Here is a 23,442-nt window from a genome sequence, read left to right on the forward strand (position 1 = left end):
ATCTTATGCAATTTTCTCTCTGAAATCCTAATTTTCTCACATACTTTTAATGCTTATTGTTGTCTTTCCCTAATACATACCTTAAAACTTGAAAATTTTACTTTAATATTGATGTGTAACTTTTCCACAAGGAATAATAACGATTCCTAACAGCAGTCTTTGAACTTTCCGGAAAGAAGATGGGGCCCCACATCATCATTTCCACTTGACTCAACCTGATGCATCGGAACTACAAACATCACCCTAAAACCGGTTTGAGACTGTTTTGCTCGAGACAACTCATGACTAGCTAGCTGTAATGGTGCACCTTTTTATTACACCCTGGCCAGTTTCAAATAGAACTACAGTCAAGAATTTTCTGCCACACAGTGACTAACTACATATGTCACAGCCAGTTCTGTTGAGAAATTTGGTTGCTAAAAATTTTCTTCCTACAGGATCCATTGGAGCAATCATCGTCCCATTTCAGCAGGAAGTAATCTTAATATGACTACGCCCCCTTTCCCTACCCTTGGAATTTTGGGATAATAGTCATCGTCTTTGGGTTGGTTTTAGTTATTTGGGATTGGGTGATGCTTACACTCGGGTTTATCTTTTAGACAGGAATAGGGAATGGTGGGTAAAGGTATGGTTTAGATGGGATATAAGTAGATTAGCCTATTTCCTTGAGAATTTGAGTATGAATGAGATAGTATTTTACAGCTTACATTGTTATGTATTCCTATGTGGTAAGCTATGTAAAATTAAGTTTATATTTTGTTATATTGTGTTAAATGTTTCCACTTATAATATTTATGCACATTATTTTTTACCATATTCTATGTATGTATACTTTTCCTGTATTCAAGACATTTTGTATATTGATACAATTTGGGATATTTATCTTGCTGCCCTTTATAGTTCTACCTCTTGTCTTGACACTTATACTCTACCTCTATTTTAGGGATTTACATGTAGGTATATGTAAATAGTTATATTGTTTAAGTATTTGTTCCTGCTTTACTCAGGAAAGTTTTAATCAGTCTTTTTAGCTAAGCTCCCGAGTATTACAGATCATCTTCACTCACATTTCCTGTACCTATGGGATTAGTCAGATATAGATGCTTAATCTTCAATCACTTCATAGACATGCAGAACATGGCATTTAAATGTTTTAATATTAGTACTCCATTGACATGAGACACTGTTGCTCCTGACAGCACCGTGCACTTTCCCGAAAATATGTTGGACACTGTTGTTGCTCCTGCTGGAGTTCAATCTCGCCTCAGCTAATGGCCTGTTGGGCATAGAATTGCCCCCACCTTGACCACTGATTTGGACATGCAGTCCTATGTGCTTGCAGGAGACAAATATAGAAGACTGCTTGACCTTGCCAAGTCAGGGTAAGACAGCCATTCTATTTCCCTGCTGTTGTTGTGGTCTGTCAAGTTCTCTTGGCCTTAGCCAAATCTGGGTGTACCAACGTCGCTGTGAGACCTAGGGTGACTGTTCAGGTGGCTTGCTGTTTCTGTCCTTGCTGCACCTTTTGGAAGTTGTCCATCCGCATTTCCTGTCTACTCTAGTATTGTTAATTTCCTTCTCAGGTCTTGATGAGGTTGAAGATTAAACTATCACAACTATTATTCTCTCTTCCTAGTTAGATATATTAGGTACTAGACTTACGTTTTCCAGCTTAGGACAACTCTATTGTAAACTCCATTATGCCCTCACCCTAGGACTAGATATGTAGGTCATTTTGTTCTCGATTTTCCTTTTCTTAGAGCACACTTGTTATTCACTGTTTTGTATATAGTTTTGTATTAAGCCTAAATCTTTTCTTTAGACTAAAAGGGGAATTGTAGTGAGGTAGTCCTTCTGTAGCACTGACCACGCCCATTGGGGGTGGAGCGATGGGCGGAGGTGACCTGAGGAAGGAGGTCGGAGGGGGCGAGGAAGGCGCTCTCTCTTGCTGGCGTGACTCGGACAGGAGAGGATCGGGTTGAATTTCCTGGTGTTCATCTGTCTAGGTTGTAAGTTATTTCTCCCTGAATAAACATCTATTCGGCCTATTTGTTTATCCTGATCCTTATTTACCGCAATACTGGACCAAAAGACACTTCTAGATTAGGGAGCTGGCACAGAAGGCAAAGGTGTCTTTTGTATAAGAACAAAAACCTACATCTGGATCCATAGAAGCCATATAAAAGCTAAGAGTTGTGGCATTTGCCTACAGCCCCAGAACTGAGGATGGGCAAAGACAGGTTGGTCCCAGGGATTGCTGGTCAGCCAATCTAGCCAAAACACAGATTCAGTGTCACTAAGATACCCTGTCTCAAAACAAACAGAGAAGAAAGAAATAGAGGAAGGTACCTAAAGTCAACTTCAGGCCTCCACATGTGTGCATAGATGTGAACACACACACACACACACACACACACACACACACACACACACGCACGCACGCATTATTTCTGGTTTTGTTTTTCCCAAGTGCTTCCCAAAAGGATTACTAAATTATATTTCACTGTGTTTATCAACTTTCTATCACATACCAGCACTAAATAACCCTTTAAATATTATTTTACTTAATATGAAAACAACCGTAGATCCCATGTTAGACAATTAGGTTAGAGTTGTCTCTCTTACTGCACATTCTTAAAGCCATATTGGAATACGGTATTCTCTTGTCTGCCTCTGGGTACTGTTAGACATTCTAGGCCACACTGGCACCTGCTTCCTCAAATGACTGTCACAAGGCAGTGAGCAGTACACACCGCACCATCTCAGATCTCAAACCCAAACATTAAGCTTACACATCAGTGTAGCCCAGAACTGCTACACGGTCCTCTGAACTACCTTCCTGAGATGAAAACACCGTTTCAACTGGAAAAGGGCAGGCTTGCTAACTGGCCAATGACACATGCCCTGAGTATAAGGAACCAAGACACAAGTTTTGCTTTCTGTCCAGTTCTGCCACTATGGATTTGGACAATATACTTAATCACAATCACATTATTTATCTGGAAAAAAATAATAAATTCTGCCTATGAAATTTTTTAAAGATCAAGTGAGAAAATGCAAATGAAATTTTTGAGTGCCATGTGTGCGCATGTGATAAACAATGAAACAGTTTCTGTCACCACCATTGACATCAACAGTTTCTATTTGCACATCTTGTCCCCATGGTAGATTTACAAAAGTAGGAATGTTGCCTTAACTAATAGGAGACTAAGACATACATTATATATGCCCAACTATGTAATCATCTATAGGCTGACAGAAAAGTACAGACGGACCCTTTGAAGACAGAAAAGCCTTGATTTGGATAATTTACACAACAAAAGCCTTAAGGATAACCCTAGAGGTCAGGCTTGCTAATATGTATCCCAATTACCCATATTCAGCAAGCGGGTGAGACGGTGAGGATCTGAGACAGGAGGACCATGAGTTCAAGGCCAATCTGGGGTACAAAGTGGTGTTCTTGTTTCAAAACGACAAAAAGGTGTGGGTGAGATAACCCGAGCCATGCCCACGAAGACTGAGTGTCTTCACTCGCCCTAGTACACACAGCCCAAGGAGGGTGCGGAAGAAACAGATGTCAGCAGAGAAGTGTGAACACGATGGGATGGACAGCCCACCTGGGAGATGAGCAACTGGCAAGCTGCCAGCTCTCGTTCGCTTGCGTTCATCTTTCTGTTGGAATCCATCTGGGCGCTCTCCAGCTGCTTGCTACGGTTCACGAGGGACTTGACTTCCGACTTCATCTTGCTGATGTACAGGCGCGCCATGGTGAATTCCTCTTCAATGACTCCATTCACATCGGCCAGCTGAGAAGAGAGACAAACGTCAGAGGTTCGCTGATCCCTTGATACCTGACCATGGGCCCTTTGGGATGCCCCTAGCCTTTTGGCAGAAAGTCTAATCATGGGGAAAGCTGAAAATAAATGCTACCAAGTCCATGTCAAGTCCTCAGAGACTCCACAATCCAAAGTGCTCTCAGTTGTGTTGAGGATAGACAAGACGTCCCAGGAAGAAGAACAACTGAAGATTTTCTTAAAGGAGAAATCTTTTCAGAAGCTTTACCCTGCCATGACCACAGCAGTGCCCCCATTAAGGGTCCTTAACCCTACCTGTAGAGAAGCTCTGTCTAGAATTTCAACTCTCCACACCTTCTACAGTAGTCAGGTAACCTATGTACAATGGCTGAATTATAAAAGACTCTTTCCACAGTCTTCAAACTGAACCCCTAATGCTTGGAGGTACGCCATTCATTCCTCATGAAGATGGTTTCCCTGTTTTTCTATCTGTTGCTGCCAATCTCTTTTTCTTTGCCTTTTCGCACCTGCTCTTCCAAGTAGAACTACTTAGTAAGAAATCTAAGAACAAGCCTAAATTTAAATTAAAAGGTGATGATTCTGATGGAGTTCCTGAATGAGCTACGTCTGGTCTCTAAGTTTCAGAGGGCCAGTGGAACACACTTTCCCCCTTCAGTCCCCCCCCCCAAAAAAAGATGAAACAAGGTATTTTTGAGATGCACGGTGCACAAGCTAAGCCATGGAGAAAGTAGCTTGGTGTGTACTATATTTGGCCACCAGAGGGGAGCCTTGCACTGTAGGAAGACTATTTTGTCCCAGCACCCTGCAGACTCCAGCCCAAAGACCAGCTTCTGCTGAAGGCCAGGCCTCTAACTCTAGTTTCTAATGCTCCTCAGTGTCCTCTCACTGCCCCCTATGACCTACTCATGTCATTACTGCTGTCATTAGCTAGTCATTTTTTTTCCACGTATACATTTGAGAGCTAAGATTTAGATGGTCATGAGTATGAGCCCTGAAAATTAGTAGCAAATATAAAGTTCATAGTTCTGCATGTGGCACTGGGCTTTTAACTTCTGATAATTCAACAGCACTTAACAGTGACTCCTACACAATACCAAGCAAAAGCAGGGAAAAGCTACAGCCATCAGCCTGTCTCCCCTTCATAAGGCCCTTGCTAAGTTTAAGTTGGGTTTGTGACTGCCTGAGATTTGCCTTCCAGCAGGGCTCCTCATTCCATCCCTCTTGTAATGCAACAGCATGGAAACACTGAATGGAAAACACTCAGTCCACTATGGAACAAGGCAGTCTAATACCAGGATCTGTAAGTGAGAGTCATCAATAAAACTGACTAGGGCATCCAATGTCTGGAATCTAAAAATAATCTCAAAACACCCAATGAGTATTTTAAAATACCTGACTTCTGGCAGGAAGGACCGTTAATGGCAAAGCACAGGCATGCTTTGATTTCATTAGCGTGTTCATCAGGTCCCTGTTAGAAATTTAGCATAAAAACACCTTCCCTTACTGTTGTCAGCAGCAGATGCCGATTGCTCATAAATTAGCTCCACCTGGCCCTGTGAGGCCTTTAACCAGTGTCAGAACTGCTCTGCTCAACACCAACATGTGGTACTAAAAATTAACCCTGGAGCACGGAATCGCAAGGGACTGACAGACTGACCCTGAGGGGCCCGCACATTGTGCTACTGCTGCACACACACAGGCACTCACAAAGCACTCCCCGGCAATCAAGGTACAAAGCCTCAGATGTTAGACCTGCGGCACCTTCCAATGGCTTCCTGTTTCCCAGAGGAGATTTCTAAACTTTGCAAACTTTGCAGGGGTTCCCAGTGCTTAACCATTGCCAACACTCTGGAGGATCATCCAGTAGAGGTGAAAAATGCTTTTCAGAGGGGTCTGTTCTCAGAATTTGTGGGCAGCAAGTTAAGAACACCAGTCCTGAGCCCAGTGTCACCAACACAGTAACTACTTTCTCTGTCATAGGTGCTGTCACCAGAAAGCTATGCTCATCAGAACTGTGCAACACTGACCTTCAGAGGGAGGGGCAGGCTTTGGGAGTTACCACTATCCTCAGAAGACCACAGTCCAGAAGTCAAAAGTGTGAGGCTGACTTCATCTAATGTTTACCCCAATATGGCTATTTTGTAATTCTCTACCCTGTTTTTCTGGTTAATGACAACAACCTATCATTGTTCTTGGCTCATACCATTCTTTTTCTCTCACTTCCTTCTCATCCCAGCTTTGAGATAACCTTAGACCACCCTCTATTTCCCCACCCCTCTCACTTCCTTGCCCTCAGGAGCACCAACCTGCATAACTCCAGGGGTTAAAGCCATTAGTGGTAAAATTATTCTCCCTTGGAATGGTCCATGTCCTACATCTGGCCAGCTACATTTCCTGGGAATTTCTGGCATATAGTTCCCTCTTGGATAAAAGTAGTCAGTGTTGTAGCCCATATTGCCTGGGATGTAGTGGAGTGAAGATGTGATGATTGGTGCTAGAGCAGTGATTTTGCTACACGAGGCAAAAGCTTAAAGATATAAAAGTGGAATAGGCTGAGGAGGCAAAAGCTTAAAGATATAAAAGTGGAATAGGCTGAGGACAGCCAGAAAGGAATCAGAGTGGCTGGGTCCTCTGTATTATTAAGCCACTTCACCAAAACATTTATTTCTCTTACTCTAATAGTCACCTGGAGAAACTTCTTAAAAAGGTTAACTTCTGCTTCAGTATGTCTGGGGTAGGCCTTGGGGTCTGTATTGCTAGTTAGCCCCAGGTGATGCAGATCACGAATAACTGGCTTCTCCTGTTTCGGATAATTAAGTGTGGTTTACTTCTAAAGCCGCTTGTAGCCACCTAGGAAAACTTTCAGCTTGGCTGGAGAATTCTCAGTGCATTGGGTTCATAAGTGGGAGACAACTGAGGCCTGGCCCAGACTCCCCCAACTGAGCCCCAACATGGAAACACTACAAGTTAGGCTGAGGAATAAACCAAGTCACCAAGCTCAATCAAGACGGGAAGATACTCCCCCGACCTGAAAGGCAAATTGTGCACCATCTTTTCTATTCCTGCCTTAAAATATTTCCCAGCATGCCACACGTGCAGACCACAGCCCTGAGGCTTGGGTACCACAAGGCCTCCATCACACTGCTGACACAAGTCTGACTCACCGTTTTCAAATCATTGGTGCCGATGATCCCACCTATCTCCCCCAGATCCTTCAGCAGCAGGTTCAGGATCTCCGTGGCCCTCTTCCTCTGGTGGTTACTAAGCTCCTGTAGCTGACTCAGTTCTCTCTGTGTAGTTGTCAGTGTCGTCTGGAGAAACAAATTCAACCACAAGTTACCAAGGTGGCCCATGAATTTCCTACCTGCAGCTTCCAGAGCTCAACAGCTCATGCCAGATGCAGCTCTTTGATCATCTCTGATCTCAGTGCACAACTGTTACTCCGCACTCCATTCTCTGATAGGGGAACTTAATACAGAAATGTTATCTTGTAAGACTAACCGGGTATGTTTTAGTTGACAATATCCATGTTAGCCAAGCGAGTTATTAAAAATGAATCCGGGGCCTAGAAGGTGGCGCAGAGGGTAAAGACAAGAACCGACTCCAGCTAACTGACCTCTGACCTCCACCCACAAGTGAAAATAAGGATTTTTAAATAAATAAAGGGTTAGAGTGACAGCTCAGTCAATAAGGTACTTGGGAGCTGAGTTCAATAACCCGAAAACTATGTGACAAAAATCTGGGTCTGGTGGTGCTCACTTCTTATCTCAGGGCTGGGAAGGAATCCTGTGGCCCCACTGGCCAGCCCATCCAGCATACTCCATGAGTTCCAGAAGAATGAGACTGTCTCAAAAACAAGACAGACAGCAGCAAGGAATGACGCCCAAGGCTGACCTCTGGCCTCCATCCACATGCACACAATGATGCAAAAGGAGGCCCTTATGCTTATAGTACTTAACCACATTTTCTAACTCACCAAGTGCTGTTTCATTCCCCTTGTTCTATTTTAAGATCTCCAGTTCCACACTCAAACAAAAATCTGCTCCCTGGGTCACTTCCAAATAACCTAATTAATGGGTCTGGAATCAATGTCCCAGACAAAACATTAGTGAGCATAGAAAATAACTTAAAACATCTTCTAATACTCAGGGAAGACAAATTAAATACTGTAATTTTTCAAAATTACTCAAGCTCCAAAGTGGAGCTCCTTCAGAAGCAGTAAAAGCCCTGTCTCCTCACCAAATCAATCTCTTTTCTACCTTCCACATTTATTACCAGGAGAAGTAATGTGTTCTTAACTCAGAGCAACAGAATACCCCTCTTCTAGCATCTCGGTACTAACTCGGCCAACACTGGAGCAAGTCTTCTACTCCTGGAGTCTTGCAAATTAATTCCCCCACGGTAGCTAGTCACTACAATTTACTTTAAAAAATATGAAAGCAGTCTGGTAACAGTTGTTTTGGCATAAAATTAGAAGCACAGTATGGAAAATCTTGCCTTACTTTGAGAAGCACAAAACACAAAGGACAGGCTGTTGGAACCCAGGAAAACACAGAGCAGTGGGTGCCCTCCCTAAGTGAGTGTGCAGTGCTTTAGGGCACCACTGCCAACTGTTCATTTCACCTTATTTTTAACACCACAGACACAGCAGTCCTTTCTCTGGGAAACCATTAGGACTTCCTGTCCACTCTACCACCTGCAGCCAGCACTGTCCTCACCACCAGCTCTGTGTGCCCAGAACTGATGTTTCCATAAGGCCACCTGGCACAGTCTAGGACACCAGGTCATTAGGCAGAGGCACCATTAGCAGCAGGCTGCAGCCATACAACTTCTCCACCACCCATCTCCAGGCAGCAAAGGGCATGGCACAGCCACCTCACCAAATGCTCACTGGTCCTGCTGCCTGCCACTAGCTCACCAAGTAAAAGCCACAGCATCTGTTTCCCTGGGAAGGACTGGAAATACAGCAATGTGCTGGCTGGATGCAAGTTAACAGGACTGGCTTATTTCTGGCCTCCTGAAGCTAGGACAAGAAGCTGGCATAGTGGGGAGCAGTCTCATTCAATAGGATGTAAACAATGGAATGCATAATGCTCTTTAGTAACAATGTTCTTGGTGTTATTCACTGTTCAGCATTACTACATCACAAGCACAGGTCCTTGCTCAGTGCTTTACAAAAACTGCCACTAACACTTATGCCACTCAAGGAGCAAACTATTGTCATTTTGATAGATAAAGCAATAAATATTCAAGATGTTTAAACATCTTGCCTGAGGTCAAAGAGTCATAAAGTCACATTTTTCACTGAGCTTTTTCTGGATCTAGAATCTGCATTCAACTATTTCCAGAAAGCATCCTTGCTGATGTTATATATTTCCTGGCTGTAAAACAGCTGTGACAGGCAGTCTGTGGTGAAAGGACTGTTGAGAGAAAGCCTCAGGGAGCAATTTGAGTCCTACAGTAACAAGCATTCAGTCAACTGCCTTCCTATGTAAGTCTGTCAACAAGGAAGTCCCGCCCCTTTAACACTAATGCTCCAACCGTTTTCTGGGCCAGCTCATCCGTCAGCTGCTCATTGGCCCTGGTCTTGTCCTCCACTTCCTGTGACTTCTGGTCATAATTGACAGCCAGCTCCTCCAGGGCCTGGAGGACTTCTTTCACTTCATCTTTGGCTGCCTCATTTTCAATCTGGAGGCGTGTCAGCTCCTCCTGTATCTTCTCGTAGTCCCTTCTTGTGGAAGCTAGAAGCTGGGGAAATCAGAAGGAATGGTGACTCCACTAATTATGTCAATGACCTATGCTCTACTCACATAGAGCAACTTTATAACGAGATACAAGACATCAGGCTGGAAGTGCTCAGGCTGTCAGGGGCTCTCACTGTATGGAACAGATGCGAAATACATTTTCAAATGTTATTCCAAAACTCTTTCCTCTTTTCTCCATCTTAGCTTGAGAATTTTATGCTTAAATCAAAGACTGAACTACACACACACACACACACACACACACACACACACACACACACACACACACACGCCACAGTGTAACAAGCAAGTGGGCTGGCTTTCACATGTTTAACAAAAGATGGGAGAACCGGGTGTTGGTGGCACACATCTTTAATCCCAGCACTCGGGAGGCAGAGGCAGGCAAATCTCTGTGAATTCAAGCCCAGCCTGGTCTACAGAGCTAGTTCCGGGACATGTTCTAAAGCAATACAGAGAAATCCTGTCTCAAAAACAAAACAAAACAAAACAAAACAAAAAAAAAATGGGAGAACTATTCCTAATGACTAAATTAACACTGGCAGAGCGTTTGAAATCAGTGCCAAGATTTCATACTGTATATAAGTTGATTTCACAATCATCAAAAAGTAATTAAAATGGAGACATTTCCTTAACATGTTTTTGGAATGTATAGAAGCATATACCCCAAACACTGACATGTGGTAAAATGAGTTCCTGGCCTCCTAGATATTTTCCTTAGCTTTCTTCCCACTGCTATTTTCTAATTTCTCTAAAATGAACATTTATTGCTTTATAAGAAAAAAATGTTAAGGTTTGAGCTGTAACAAAAAGAACTGATCTAAGGTAGCTGTACCTCTCTTGGACACGCAGAGAACAGCTAACATAAAAAGTGGCTTCAACCACAGGTAAGAGAGAAAACTATTCAATATGGCTCACGTGACTCCAAAGGCAGAGATTGTCTCGCTACAAAGTCACAATCATTCCCTTGTAAAGATGATGGGAAACAAAGAGGAAGGGAATGGTTACAGGGGCAGTTATTTCTGGGTTCAGGGACTGAGATTGGAACATCAGTCTCTGCCACCTGCCATCACTGCGTCACATAAGCCAATCGACAGCACTTTAGCAATGAAGCAAAAAGCATCTTAAAGCACAGGAGAGAAAAATACTTAGGTGATCTCAGCAAGAGAATTTCGAATTATCTATGCTTGATAGATTGGCTGACTATGCTTCTCTTGGGTTTCTGTGTGTAAAATCCATGGCAAAAAAAAGTGCAATCAGGGCGTTTACTGTAGAACAGAATGCCGGCAGGGGGAGGCTGAAAACAGCTGGCCTCCTTTCTAGTGTACCAAATATACAGTAGCAGAGCACTGGGTCCCACGTCACTTGCCCTCTGACATTCTACATTTGATTTGTTTTCCCTATAGGACAGAGAGAGAATATGGTCTATGCCAAAACATAAACCAGATTTATGCAATTGTCAGGTTATAGAACCAGCTTAGATATCATCCATCAATAGATGTGTAGATAGAGAAAATGTGACAGGGAGGTGATGGATGGATGGGTGGATGGATGGATGGATGACAGATGATTGACAGGTACATGCACATAATGAAATTTTATTTAATAATAAAGAAATAGGAGATTATGTCATTTGTAGGAAAATATCAGAAACATCATCACATTTAGACATTTAGCCAGACCCAGGAAGACAAAGGTCACATTCTTTCTGTTCCATGTGGGCTCTAGAGGGTTATCTTGAAAAAGGAAGTAGAAAAAAATCAGGAGAGGAAGTGAGATGGTGGGGGGGGGACACAGGTGGTGAATAAGATCAAAGTGAATTAGACTGATGTATGGAAATGTCATAGTGAAACCCATCCTGTATATATAATGCCACTTACATGCAGAGGTGATATGCCTGAAAACAGCACAGTGTGACCCTGCTGCAGCTGGGCAAGAACCATCCTCACCCTGCCACCTGGAGAGAAGCGGATGCCCTCCCAGGCCTAAGTGGAGCACAAAACAACTCCCTGTGCCTCAGGGTACTACAGAGTGACATACTCCTCTTCTATGCATAGCGACAACCAACCTTGAGCAGACACTGGTAAGAGAGCTACTAAGAAATCTCCACGTGCTTTAAGGTTTTGAAAAGGTTATTTGCAAATTATGTCTCTAGGACTAACAATAACAATAAAAACCAATAAAAAATTGTGACAAAAGAATTTATTGCATACTTTACCTCATCCTGATCCAACATCTGTTGCTTTAGCTTTTCAGCCAGCTGACTCTGCTGGTTAATTTCATCATCCTAAAAAGAAACATCATGCTTAATTTTGGGTTAGTTGTGTCAGTTTTGGTACCCTGGCTTCCCTTCTGGAGTCAGATACCAAGAGGCCAGTCCTAAGTTCATTCATTAGATGGTGGGAGGGGGGAGGGGAGGGTAACAGCAGGAGACAATTCTGAGAGCTAGTTGATTAGTGTGTTTCTTCACCCAGCTTTCTTTCTGGGAAATGTAATATCTACAAATTGAACCCAAACCCTGATCATCCAGAAATCAAAGATCTGGCACTTGGACACTGAAAGGGACTCCACATACATCCTTCCCCAAAGAAAGACGTTAACAGACTGGACTGTTAAGTGCATCTGTGACCAGGAATGCTGCCAAGTGACAGGAAGGATGGCCCACTATTTCCACACCATGACCATTTACTTAGAGTAAGCAAAACTAGTGCGTATGTGGAATTTTCTCTTTGGTATCAATAGACAGCCCTCTTGGTTGGCAGTCAATAGTCTTGTCAATTGAAAGTCAGAACAATTGAAAGTCAGAACAAGCAAAGAAACAAACCCTGCAACCAACTGGGTATGCACACAGGGGTGCCTCTTTCCAAGCCACTGCTCGAGGGAAAAACAGCAGCTCTCTTCACTGCCACTAGGTGTCGCTGCTGAGAAGCAAGAATGCCCTGCAGGCCTCCCAACCAGCAAGCCACCTCTAATGAAGGAGAAGCAGCGAGCAGGCTTGACACCTAACCACTGCAGAAGAACGCGGCCTTTACTGCTCTGTTTTCATGATTTCAAATGAAATTTTAAGTTCAGTCTGTGAGAAATGACAGTGGGGCTTGAGGCTCACCTATCTTTCAGTTATAAGAGGAAAATTACAATTTGCTGACCTGTCACAGGCTGCACACCAAACAGTCATATTCAGTCCAGTATATTACACTGGCTCTGTGCCAGGTCCTGCTTTGGAGTTGTCCCCATTAAAAATCCCTCTCCTGAACTTTGGATCTTTTTCAGAGGTGAGGTGAAAAGGGTGGATGTCTGGATCTGCTCACAGAACTTCCGCAGACATCCACGGCATGTACGGTGGCGTCTGTGCCAGCACTGCCCTGTGGTTAGTGGATGGTGTAGCTAGTGCCTTCCCCAGAGCACTAGCATCCTCAGGTCTGCACCATAGGCTCTGAACATCCTTATTCTGTGTCTTGGATCTTTTCCACACACTTGGTCTCACTCCCCTGCTCAGAAAGCCTGTGTGTGCCAGACAGTGGTGGTGCAAGCCGTACAGTGGAGCCTTTAGTCCCAGCACTCAGGGAGGCTTGAGGCCAGCCCGGTCTAAAGAGCGAGTTCCAGGGCAATCAGAGCTACACAGAGAGACCTGCCTTGAAAAACAAAACAAAACCAACAGCAACAAAAAAGAAAGCCCATTTGCTCTGAACTTTGTACAGCAACGTTTCTTCAGTGGCTGTATAAAATATTGATGATTTTTCACCTAGCTCCAATTTTTGGCAGAAAAATTAGAGAAATGACCACACAGCCAAAAGGCCAGGAATTGGTGCTCCAGCAGCTAACTCATTGTTTCGTAGGACATGCTTTTCTTCACTTTCAGACACTTAGCATGCCAGTTACAAGGATCAGCTTTGTATTCCTGCCCCTCAGTGACAAAAATAAAAAGAGAAGGGTGAAGTAACTTGCATTCTCATACTGCACTCTTGGCAAAGCCTGGAGAGGCAGCCTTCCTCCCTGACAGGTGACAAACTGAAATGGAATGGAAGGGGGGTGGGGGTGGCAGCTCCCTCTGAGATGGAGAAAACAGGTTCCACTAGAGCCATGTCCCAAGGTAGACTTGCCCTTTACAAGGGCAACTTCCTAAGGATTTAGTATTGTCTATTCTGATTTCATTTTAATATCTAAGCCTTTTTGAATAAGGAGTGCTGTACTTTCCACACAGCAAGTGTCTCTCTTAGGTCATGTTTAAGTGTGCTCACACTGAGATAACAGATTTCATAGCACCCTTCAAAAATTAATTTTGTAGTTGGATTTTCTTATGCATGAAATAATATGGCCATCTTTAATTCTGGAGATGGTTTTGCTACTCAGTAATTAGTACAATATGAAACCAACTTAACAGTTCTCGAATTTACTGTCTTCAATGAGAGATAGGGCCGGACATCAATATTTTAATGCTCTAACCTAGCTCCCCATTATACTGACACTCTTTTGATGTCACCATAGATGTGGCTTCTCCATCAAGCAAAGAGAACACACAGAGGAGACTAATGAGGAACCTAGTAGTCATAGTATACTGTTATATATTGAAGATTTTAGTCCCCATTGCTATCTTTGAAGTGACATCTGTAAGCCCTGAGTTACAGATGACAGGAGCATACAGGCAAGCAGGGCATCTCCTCTGGGCCTCTTTTCCATCAAGCAGCTGACCCTGGGGTATATCTATCCTTAAGCCCACGAGGAACAACACAGAGGGTTTGGGAGAAACTGTGTTATCTTTCTCCCACTGTGTCCTAAAAAGATTCACTAAGGATAACCAGTTCCTTGGTTAAAGGGCTAAAGTCAGCATGAAATGAGTGTGGGGCTCAAAGGTCAAGGGCTATGAAAACTCATTCCTGTCTGCCACCAATGGGCTGTGAAAACTTAAGAAAGATACATGCATGTACCCAGGCTAATGCCTCGCCTCCTTCCAGATTACTTCCAGCCCTGCCATTCTGTAATCTAAGAAGACACCATGTTCCAACTTGTGCATTCTTAAAGTATCTAAATGCCTAAATCACCAGAAGCACGGAGCTATCTTTTAGAGTCTCTGAGGGGACTCAAAGACTGACAAAGAATGACAGCTGATAAACATAATCAAGAGCTCACAAACACGGCTGGCAGTAGACCGTGAGCTTTGATGCCCTCCAGGACATCTGTCAGCATCACAGAACCAATTCTGACCTGCCATCCAAGAATCTGTAGATTCAGGAATCTGTGAAGGGAGGAGGGGTTTTCTTCACAGTTGAAAACAATAGCAGTTCTGGAGAAATCAGGAAGTCACATAAACTACTAACATACTATTGACCTCCTTTTGCCCTGTTGAGATCTTGAGTATAATACCCACGTAGAATAAAGGGGAAGAGGACACCCAGAACATGGAGGGCAGAGTACCCAGTTCTCGTTAGCATGGGTATTTTGTGAGATTCGTTTCCAGAAACACAAGATGACTCTGCTCTAATCTTTGGGGATCATATAACTCCAAGAACCATAAACAGTAGAAAGTGTCCTCAAGGCAACCAGTCCCATTCATCTTGCAAGGGTGATACCAGACCCTGGGCTTTACCCCAAAGAAAGAGCCTTGTAAGATTAACGGTGATGTTCCCAGAACAAAGCTATTATATTACATCCAGGCCAGAGATATTCCCATGGCACCTAAGCCAAACTACCAGAGAAAAGATTAAGCTAGACTGACAGTATCCGAAACCTTGATGAGATGAACTGAAAGAGCTTAGGATATCCCATGGGCAATATGCCAGGTGCGCATGACATGCTGACTTAATTTCTGTGCCTGTGGGATTCCTAACTCTACTGGGAATGACTGATACATGCAATTCAAGGAGTCTTTTTCATTATTCTAACCTATACAGTTACATGCCTAAGTGGGCCCTAAAAGTTTGTCCTAGGATTAAGCATCCCCAATTAATGTGGTCAAACTCCATCATTCAACAATGATCTCTGAAAACAGCGTCAAAATAGAAAGGCCACCATCTTTAATGTGATTAGTTCCAAAGCCCACGGTCTTAGAGCTACATGCTTGAGTCTTTAGAGTCACCTACCTTGTCCTAGGCTAGGGCTACTGTTGACTTTTCCAAGAAAAGGAGAGGCAAAGAAAAGAAGGGAAGTGATAAACACATCCATACACACCCACACAGCCTTCCTCTTCTGTAGCAATCTACCCAGACACACCGCTAGGAGTGAGCACCTGTCTCTCTGAACAGTTCCCCAATCCCGGTCCAACTTCCTGGTTCTTCTAATCAATCATCCATGAAAGTTTCTACTCCCGTAGCAATCAAACTAGAGAACAGGAATCAGGAAGACAGGTGTCTGTAGTTGTCTGCACCCTCTGTAGTTGTCTGCATCCCCACCTCAGCTCCAGGAGGCTTGGTACTCACTGGGCCTGCCACCTTCCATCTTTGTAGCAGGGTGAAGACTGTTGGTCTCCGGCTAATATATATAATAGGCATGCAGAAACTGCTTTTCTTAGAAAACACTAACCCCGCAAAGCCAAGGAAAAGCAAGATAAAAGCCTACGGTCTCTATCTTCATTTTGTATCTCCCTTTACTTTGTATCAGTAACCTGATTACTTCTGCATATAAGTATATTAACCATTCAGGGACTGTTTATCTAAACACCGGTACTACCTAACCTTTCTCATTTTCATCCCCTTCTCCCTGATTTGGTAACTCTGATCGAATCTTCCTCTTACTTACTTATCTCTGCCATTAAGAGATAACATGACTTATCTCTTTAACTGGAGCTAAGTGGTGTCTTTGGGGCCCACAGAGACAAGGCGCTTGCCCTGAACCACAGACCTTATCATCTAGCTGTCGGTACAGACTGGAGATCTCCTCATCATACTTCTCCTTCTCTGCAGAGATGCCGACAACAACGGGCGTGATGTTGTCTATGATGGGTGTATTGTCGCAGGGCTCCAGGTTCTTATGGTCCTTGGCACTGATCTGTTCATCCTCAGGCACAGCTTCCCCTGTGAAAACACAGCAAGTGGGGTGCTGAGGTTTAAAGAAATCAAGCATGCAACCCTCCAGGAAGAATTCTAAAAACAGTTGCCCTGGTGACAAACACACAGAAGACACGATTAAAAAGAAGTCCTGGGTAGAGCTAATGTCTGTTCTTTCTATTTGGGAAGAAAGGTGTAGCTAATTGACCAATGTGGGATCTAGGACACATGGCAGAAATCAAATGGCTCCACTGGGCATAGTAATGATAAGTGATCCAATCCCAGCACTGCCTGGGAGCTCCTGCACACATTTCCCTTTTGTAGAGAACTACACTAGCACTTACTAGAATCATATTCTCTCTAGTCACTGATTCAAAGGGAAACAGACCTCTGAGGCATCCTAATTACCAATTAATTATGTTACTGTGTCATTAGTAGAAACAGCCAAAGCAACGAACACAGTGCCACTGTTTAACTAGAATGCTGTGGGACCCAGGTCCTGCCAACCTGAGACTCTCAGGAGGGTGCGGTGTCAGGGCAGCCTCAACTCAAGGACTGGACCTGCCCTGTGCAATCACTCTCTCCACCATCATGATCTCCCCCAGGAAGCATGAATTAATTGGCTCTGCTGGAGAGTTCAAATAGAATAATTTCTTGTGATGTCAGGTAGTCCCAGGGAAAGAAAGGAAGGAAAAAAAAAAAAAAAAAAAAAAGACAGTCAATCTAGAATCTACACACTACTTCTCAGTCTGCAGAGCAGGGTTTGCTGGGCCTTCAAAGGAAGATGGCTCACACTGGCAATGCAAATGGGGAGAAAGGCATAGATCTCAAGCTGGCCAAAGGCGGCCCCAACAGGAAAATCATCATGTCAAGAGAGCATACAAGAAACAGAGCCTATGGAAACCACATGGCCCGACTCTTTAAGCTGTCTTCTTGGAAAGCAAATCCACACCAAACACACTTCTCCTCCACAGTGTTCACCAGAACTTCATGCTCTCGCTCCAGCCCCTGAGCATGAAGGCAGCCCAGGCCTCACTCTGCTTCTCAGTCCATATTATCCATTCTGCAAAAATCTCCCTGGAAAACTGCCCTGGGCCAAAAGTGGGAACAAAGACAGAAGAACCAAGATCTTAATCTGTAATGTCATAAACAGGGTATTTCATGCCTCAGGGAACCCACCTGAACATAGTGCACATTATCTCAGTATAAACAAAAAACTGGGATGATCTGGCCGTGCTGTTTGTATGCCAGCTTCTGTAGAGGTAAAGCTAACATCAATGATTTTCCACTTTTGTATCAGTTTCATCTAAGGCAGCAATGTGAAGCAAACCCTAGATAATCCATGCTTCACTACACGCAAAACAGCCTCCCTATCTTCTCCTTTCAACTGGACTACATACTATGTGAATGCTTTTTTTCTGAATTATTGACCTGAAATAACCCTAGAAGATCATGGCGGCCTGTGGACCAAATCAGTGTATCGCCAAGCTCCTGGTTTAAAATGTTCAACAACAACCTTAGGGTAGGGAATGGGTTTCACTCAATTAAAGAATCTATATTTTCCACAGCCTGTTAAGCCTGTGGGCTATCAGAGTGGCAAGATAGATGAATAGGCGGGAGACTGGGTAAAGGAGGGGTGAGTGGATAGATGAAGATACAACTTCTAACCACACAGAGAATTCAGATTATGCCCTCAGACAACTCAGGCAATGTATGGCATATATTAGAACTGTGAAGTCCTGTCTTCCTCTCTAATTCTGTTCCCCACTGACACGTTGGCATTTGTCACAGTGCTGCCTATGGTTATATTTTGGAGTTTTCAGGAATAGCTTTTAAATTTGCGGAACACAGCAATACACTGTACTATGAATTTAACCTTCCTGCTTCAACATGCTGAAGGTGAACCTCTTAACTGCCCCGACCCAGAAACCAGCCAACCATGACCATAGTTTCCACAGACTCACTCACTACAGGCAAAGAGATAAGACCCACAAACATCTGGAAGAGATGTAGTCCCTATGTGCTTAGGTTCCAAATGGCTAGACAGGCAATGATATCTGGAGGCAAGGAGAATTGAGGGCTGCCCAGTGGTGCGTGTTTGTTTGTTTGTTTTGTTTTAATTCATCTGGGCAGGCAAGGACCAGGGATTAACTCCTGTGACCTACAAATGACCTGCTCAAACCAAAAGTCACAGATCTGATTCTCCCTAAAACTTTCTCCTTCTGTCACCTATGAATGACATCATTACCAGGAGGTAGGTGATGTCCCAGGTTCTAGAGGTCCCGCAAGCTGACAATGCTGCTATGGGGCCCCCTGAAAATGACCAACAGACTCTCATAAATATGTCCAGTGCCGTAATGCCATCCTGAAGCATGACTACACATTTTCACAAGCTGAATTAATCACAGGCCCACAGCCTGCTTTGCCTCTTTTGTAATGGAGAAGAGGAAACAACACTGGTTGCATCACAGAACTGATCTAAAGACAGTAGATGTCATGAGCACAGCGGCCATCACAGGCTCAAGTCCCACCTCTTATCCCCTCTGCCCCCTCCCCCACATGGGCAAATTCAGATGCTCTGCAATTCAATTACTTTTACTTATCCTTAATTTTTCTAGTATGTTCAATATACTTGTGTGGCCAGCAGTCTCTTAAAAAATGAAACACCAGTTATGCAAGTCCATTTCAGTGTTATTTTTAACATTATTAAAACAGGGTTTGAAAGCTACAGCAGTCTTTCTGGTTTCTCATGAGCACTCCTCTGAATCGGTGTGTCAACACCTCTCCCACAAAGCTACGTGTAAACAGCAAGCTCTTGCTAGTTCATATTCTAAAGGTCAGGCAGACATGATTTTTTGCAGCAGCCATTCAGGTGGAGCTGAACAAGGCAGCCACACGCAGAAGCAGCAGAGCTCCCGCCCGGGAAGGAACCAAGGGGTTTCCAAACACCGCTGCCCTTCAAAGAACCAGGCGAATGACTTCCAGAAGCGACCCTGGTAACTACCATGTCTGGGGACTGTAAATTCCCAACACTGTGCAAGAGCTGACACCAGGCAATCTGTCTCCATGGCAATCTCAGCGTGTTAATGGAGAATATTCCCTGCACTGCAGTGTACTCCACAAGATGATTATGGAATAACTGATTGTAACCGAGAGAGAAGCTTCCAGCCAGCCCTGGAGGAATAATGCCCTGTAATCAGCCGGGGAGAAAGACCACCAAGTGAAGATTAGCAATGGTTTTTATTTTCTTTCTGCTTTATTAAAAGCAGATTTCTTTTAGTCTGGCCCACGAGGCTTGTACTTGCTGTCTATAGAAGAGCTTATAACCTTGGAAATGTCTGGAGTTCTAAACTGAAAAGCCCCCACTTCTTTAAATAAGCACCCTGGCATTTACTATTGTCAGCTGTAATTACCTTTAAGGACTAAAAAGATTTGTGTTTACACAGGAGCACTCACTTGGAGCATACCTATAAGGCTTGCAGAACCTTCTAATTATAAAAGGAAAACCCCCAGAGAGCATAAATAACATCTCTGCAAAAATGGAAATCCATCAGTTTCGATGGATGAGAACGGCAGACCAACAACAACAACAACAACAAAATCTCATTAGGTCTATTAGTTAAAAATTCTAAAGTGAGTTTATTTGGTTCCTCTTTTTCTTTAGGAATGCCACTAGACTGCCAGGAAATCATTAAAATTTCACACATGAAATAGCAACAAGCTAGTTATTCTTTTCCTAAGTTGAGTCCCTGAAGCTTCTGGAAAATACAGAGGTAATTGCATTTTCTAGCCACTCCAGGCCAGGGATTTGCAAGTCACTCACAGCTTCCACCAGAAACCACTGGAGATCTGGAAAACGAGGTGTTTTGTTTTAATACCAATTACACAGGCCTACTGGCAAACCTACTGGTAAGTAATTTCTGTATGGAAGACACCGAAAGGAAGTCTTTAAAGTTGCCAGATGGGTAAGAGCAGCTGGCTACAAGATGTCATTATATAAATGTGAAGGTTTTTTTTTAAAATTATTCCTTTATGAGACTGTTTTGCATACAAATAGCATCCTTTACCCTCCTTCCTAAAAATACTGTAAGCAGCTCCTGGCATCCCCTATTCCTGTCTAGAGCAATTTTTTAACGTACAGATCCTGCACCCTCTTTCCATTCATGGCCTTTTGAACAGGTCATGTGGTTTGCTGAGCAGTCAGTATTCCTGTTAGTTTAGCTGTGCTCTCAAAGGAAGAAAGGAGACCTAATAAAGTAGACAACTTGACTGAAACGCTAACGCCTGTGAGCTCATACCTACGGATCCAGGAGTGGGCCAGCATCTCCCACAGGCCTAATGCTGAAAGAGCAAATCTCAACAGTCATAGTGGCCCACTCATTCTTGAAACTCCATCACTCAGCAAGCTAAGGCAGGAAGAAGGAAGGATCAAAGGTCAAAGCCAGCCTGGGCGACACAGCAAAAGTTTGTTTCAAGAAAACCAAACAAAAGAAGGCATTTACTATCATGATTTCCACAACGTAATCCAAACCCTCTCTACTCAATTTGTACCTAGTTGTTCAACAGGAGAAATTGCAGACTCACCAGATGGCCTTTACCCTGATAGCCTGACACCTGGACTTCTAGACTTTCTGGTCTTTTTTTTTTTTTTTTTTTTTTTTTTTTTTTGACATGGACTTTTGTAAAAATTTTGGAAGGAGCCAATAATAAGGCTTCCCAGGTAAAGGTGCCTGCTGCCAAGCCTTATCATCTGAGTTCAGACCCTGGGACCCAGAAGAAGAGAACTAAGTCCTGAAAACTGTCCTCTGACTTTCACAAGTGAAGTGTGCCACATACGAACATACGTGCACACATACACAAATATCATAAATGTAATTTTAAAAGTTTAAGTTTGGCAATAGTAATTAGTGAAAAATCAGCCATGGATTTGAAAGAGAGCAGGAGGGGTGCATGGGAAGGTTTGGAGGGAGGAAGCGGAAGGTAGATATGTTGTAATAGATTTATAATCTCAAAAATAAAAACTGTTTCAATTTTAAATTTGGGGGGTTTTTTTGTTTTATTTTCTTTCTTTCTTTTTTTTTTTTTTTTTGTTTTTCTTTTTCTTGGAAATTACATGTTTTATTCACTTATCCATGATTTTAAAAAGAAAGAAAACAATAATGGAGTTAAAACTAGATTTTTTTTTTAAAAGAAAGAAAACAATAATGGAGTTCAGACTAGACAAAAATAGCCTTTCATCCTCTTTTATGACTCCTTTTGAGGCAGTGTCTCTCTGTGGTCCAAGCTAACTTGGAATCTTCCCACCTCTCACCACTGCCTCCAGGATTCTGGGAGATGAGCGATGATGTATGAGCTGCAGGTGTGAGCTACGATGGGGGCTCTCAGTTTATTTTATAAATTACATTTATGTTTTTATTTAGTGTATGTCCATATCCATGCACAAGTGTTCTTGGATGGGGTGGGGGGAGCTCTTCCTGGTTTGCAGATGGCACCTCTTGAAGCGCAGTATCATGGGAACCACATGAAGGCAATAATACTCAGGAAACAGTCACCTCCTGTGCTGGCTGGTTTACGTCAGCTTGATACAGAGAGGAGGGAACTCAACTGAGAAAATGCCCCCCTAAGACTGGGCTTCAGACAAACCTATATGGGGCCTTCCCTGGGCTGGTGGTCCTGTGTTGTTGAGAAAGCAGGCTGAGCACGCCATGGAGAGCAAGCCAGGAAGCAGCACCTGGCAATGGCCTCTACACCAGCTCCTGCTTCCAGGTTCCTGCCCTGGCTTCCTTCAGTGATGGAGTACAATGTGGAAGTGTAAGCCAAATAAACCCTTCCCTCCCCAAGCAGCTTTTAGTTGTGTTTCATCACAGCAGTAGAAATCCTAACTAGGACAAGTCCCACAGAAACCACCTCCTAATCTCATCACCCCAGGAATTGTGATTTCAACATGTGCTTTGGAAGGAACACACACTTTCAATCAAGCTTCAAAGGTTGAAAACTGGACCAGGTGGAGGTCAGACCTTAGCTCAGCCTCTAGGCATGTAATAGGGTAACATTTTATGCCTTTTCAGTTATACTAGTCCAAGCATGCCTTTTTCTTGGGCAATGTCTTCTACCATCTGTCATTACAAACTGGACTAGACATGTGTCCTTATTTATTCATTTATTTGTCTGCAACTGATTTGCAGTCGATTTCCTCTTGCCTCATATTACCACTGGATTCTCTGTGACAACAAGCTAGAAAAGCCCAAAGGTTCACAGGTGTGCACATAACTTCTCCCTTGCTTTCTCACAGCTGGAATAGAGCAGTGAAACTTTTGAATTATAAGCGCATCATGCAAGGAAAGGAATAGCTTTCCCATGAAAAGCACACACTGACAGGGCTCCGAGAACTTGTTCATATCCCAATGTGGAAATGCCACTACCCAGGGAATGTTGAAGTAAATCAAATAGCTGCTCCTACAAGTTTAGACCCACTGCCTTAGTTCAAAAGAAACCAGGGAAATACCCTGCCATTCTGATATGAGCTGGGAGAGCTGACACTGTCTCCAGTTTAGCTTTTTTCTCTATGTAGCTATCATCCCTCAGGGCTCCAGTACACTGGTGCAGAACAGCACCTGAGGGCTTGCAGCCCATTCCCCTCTGGGATGGTACTTTGCTCACTCATCTCATTGGCCTATATGCAATCACTAAGGCTAGCTTTATGTGTAGGAAGCAGAAGGGACTGGACTTTGGTTAAGATTACAACTAACTCTCGACAGGCAGTGGTGGCACATCCCAACACCCAGGAGGCAGAGGCAGGTGGATGGAGGCCAGCCTTGTCTACAAAGCAAGTTCCAGGACTGCCAAGTCTACAGAGAAACTCTTCTCGAAAAGCAAACGAAAATA

At 43.5% G+C, this 23,442-nt stretch overlaps 1 protein-coding gene across 1 annotated transcript in view; it reads right to left on the reverse strand.

Moving 5' to 3' along the window:
- Kif5c (kinesin family member 5C) overlaps nucleotides 1-23,442 on the reverse strand; it is a 151,513-nt gene that overhangs the window by 39,456 nt on the left and 88,615 nt on the right. The window contains exons 12-16 of the mRNA XM_051184720.1: nucleotides 16,412-16,584; nucleotides 11,796-11,864; nucleotides 9,357-9,563; nucleotides 6,980-7,126; nucleotides 3,618-3,806 (exon numbers count right to left, since the gene is read on the reverse strand). Of these exons, the coding sequence (XP_051040677.1) occupies nucleotides 3,618-3,806; nucleotides 6,980-7,126; nucleotides 9,357-9,563; nucleotides 11,796-11,864; nucleotides 16,412-16,584 (785 nt within the window). The remainder of the gene's footprint in view (nucleotides 1-3,617; nucleotides 3,807-6,979; nucleotides 7,127-9,356; nucleotides 9,564-11,795; nucleotides 11,865-16,411; nucleotides 16,585-23,442) is intronic.

This window comes from Phodopus roborovskii, unplaced genomic scaffold, assembly GCF_943737965.1.
Source record: "Phodopus roborovskii unplaced genomic scaffold, PHOROB, whole genome shotgun sequence".
Taxonomy (NCBI): Eukaryota; Metazoa; Chordata; class Mammalia; order Rodentia; family Cricetidae; genus Phodopus; species Phodopus roborovskii.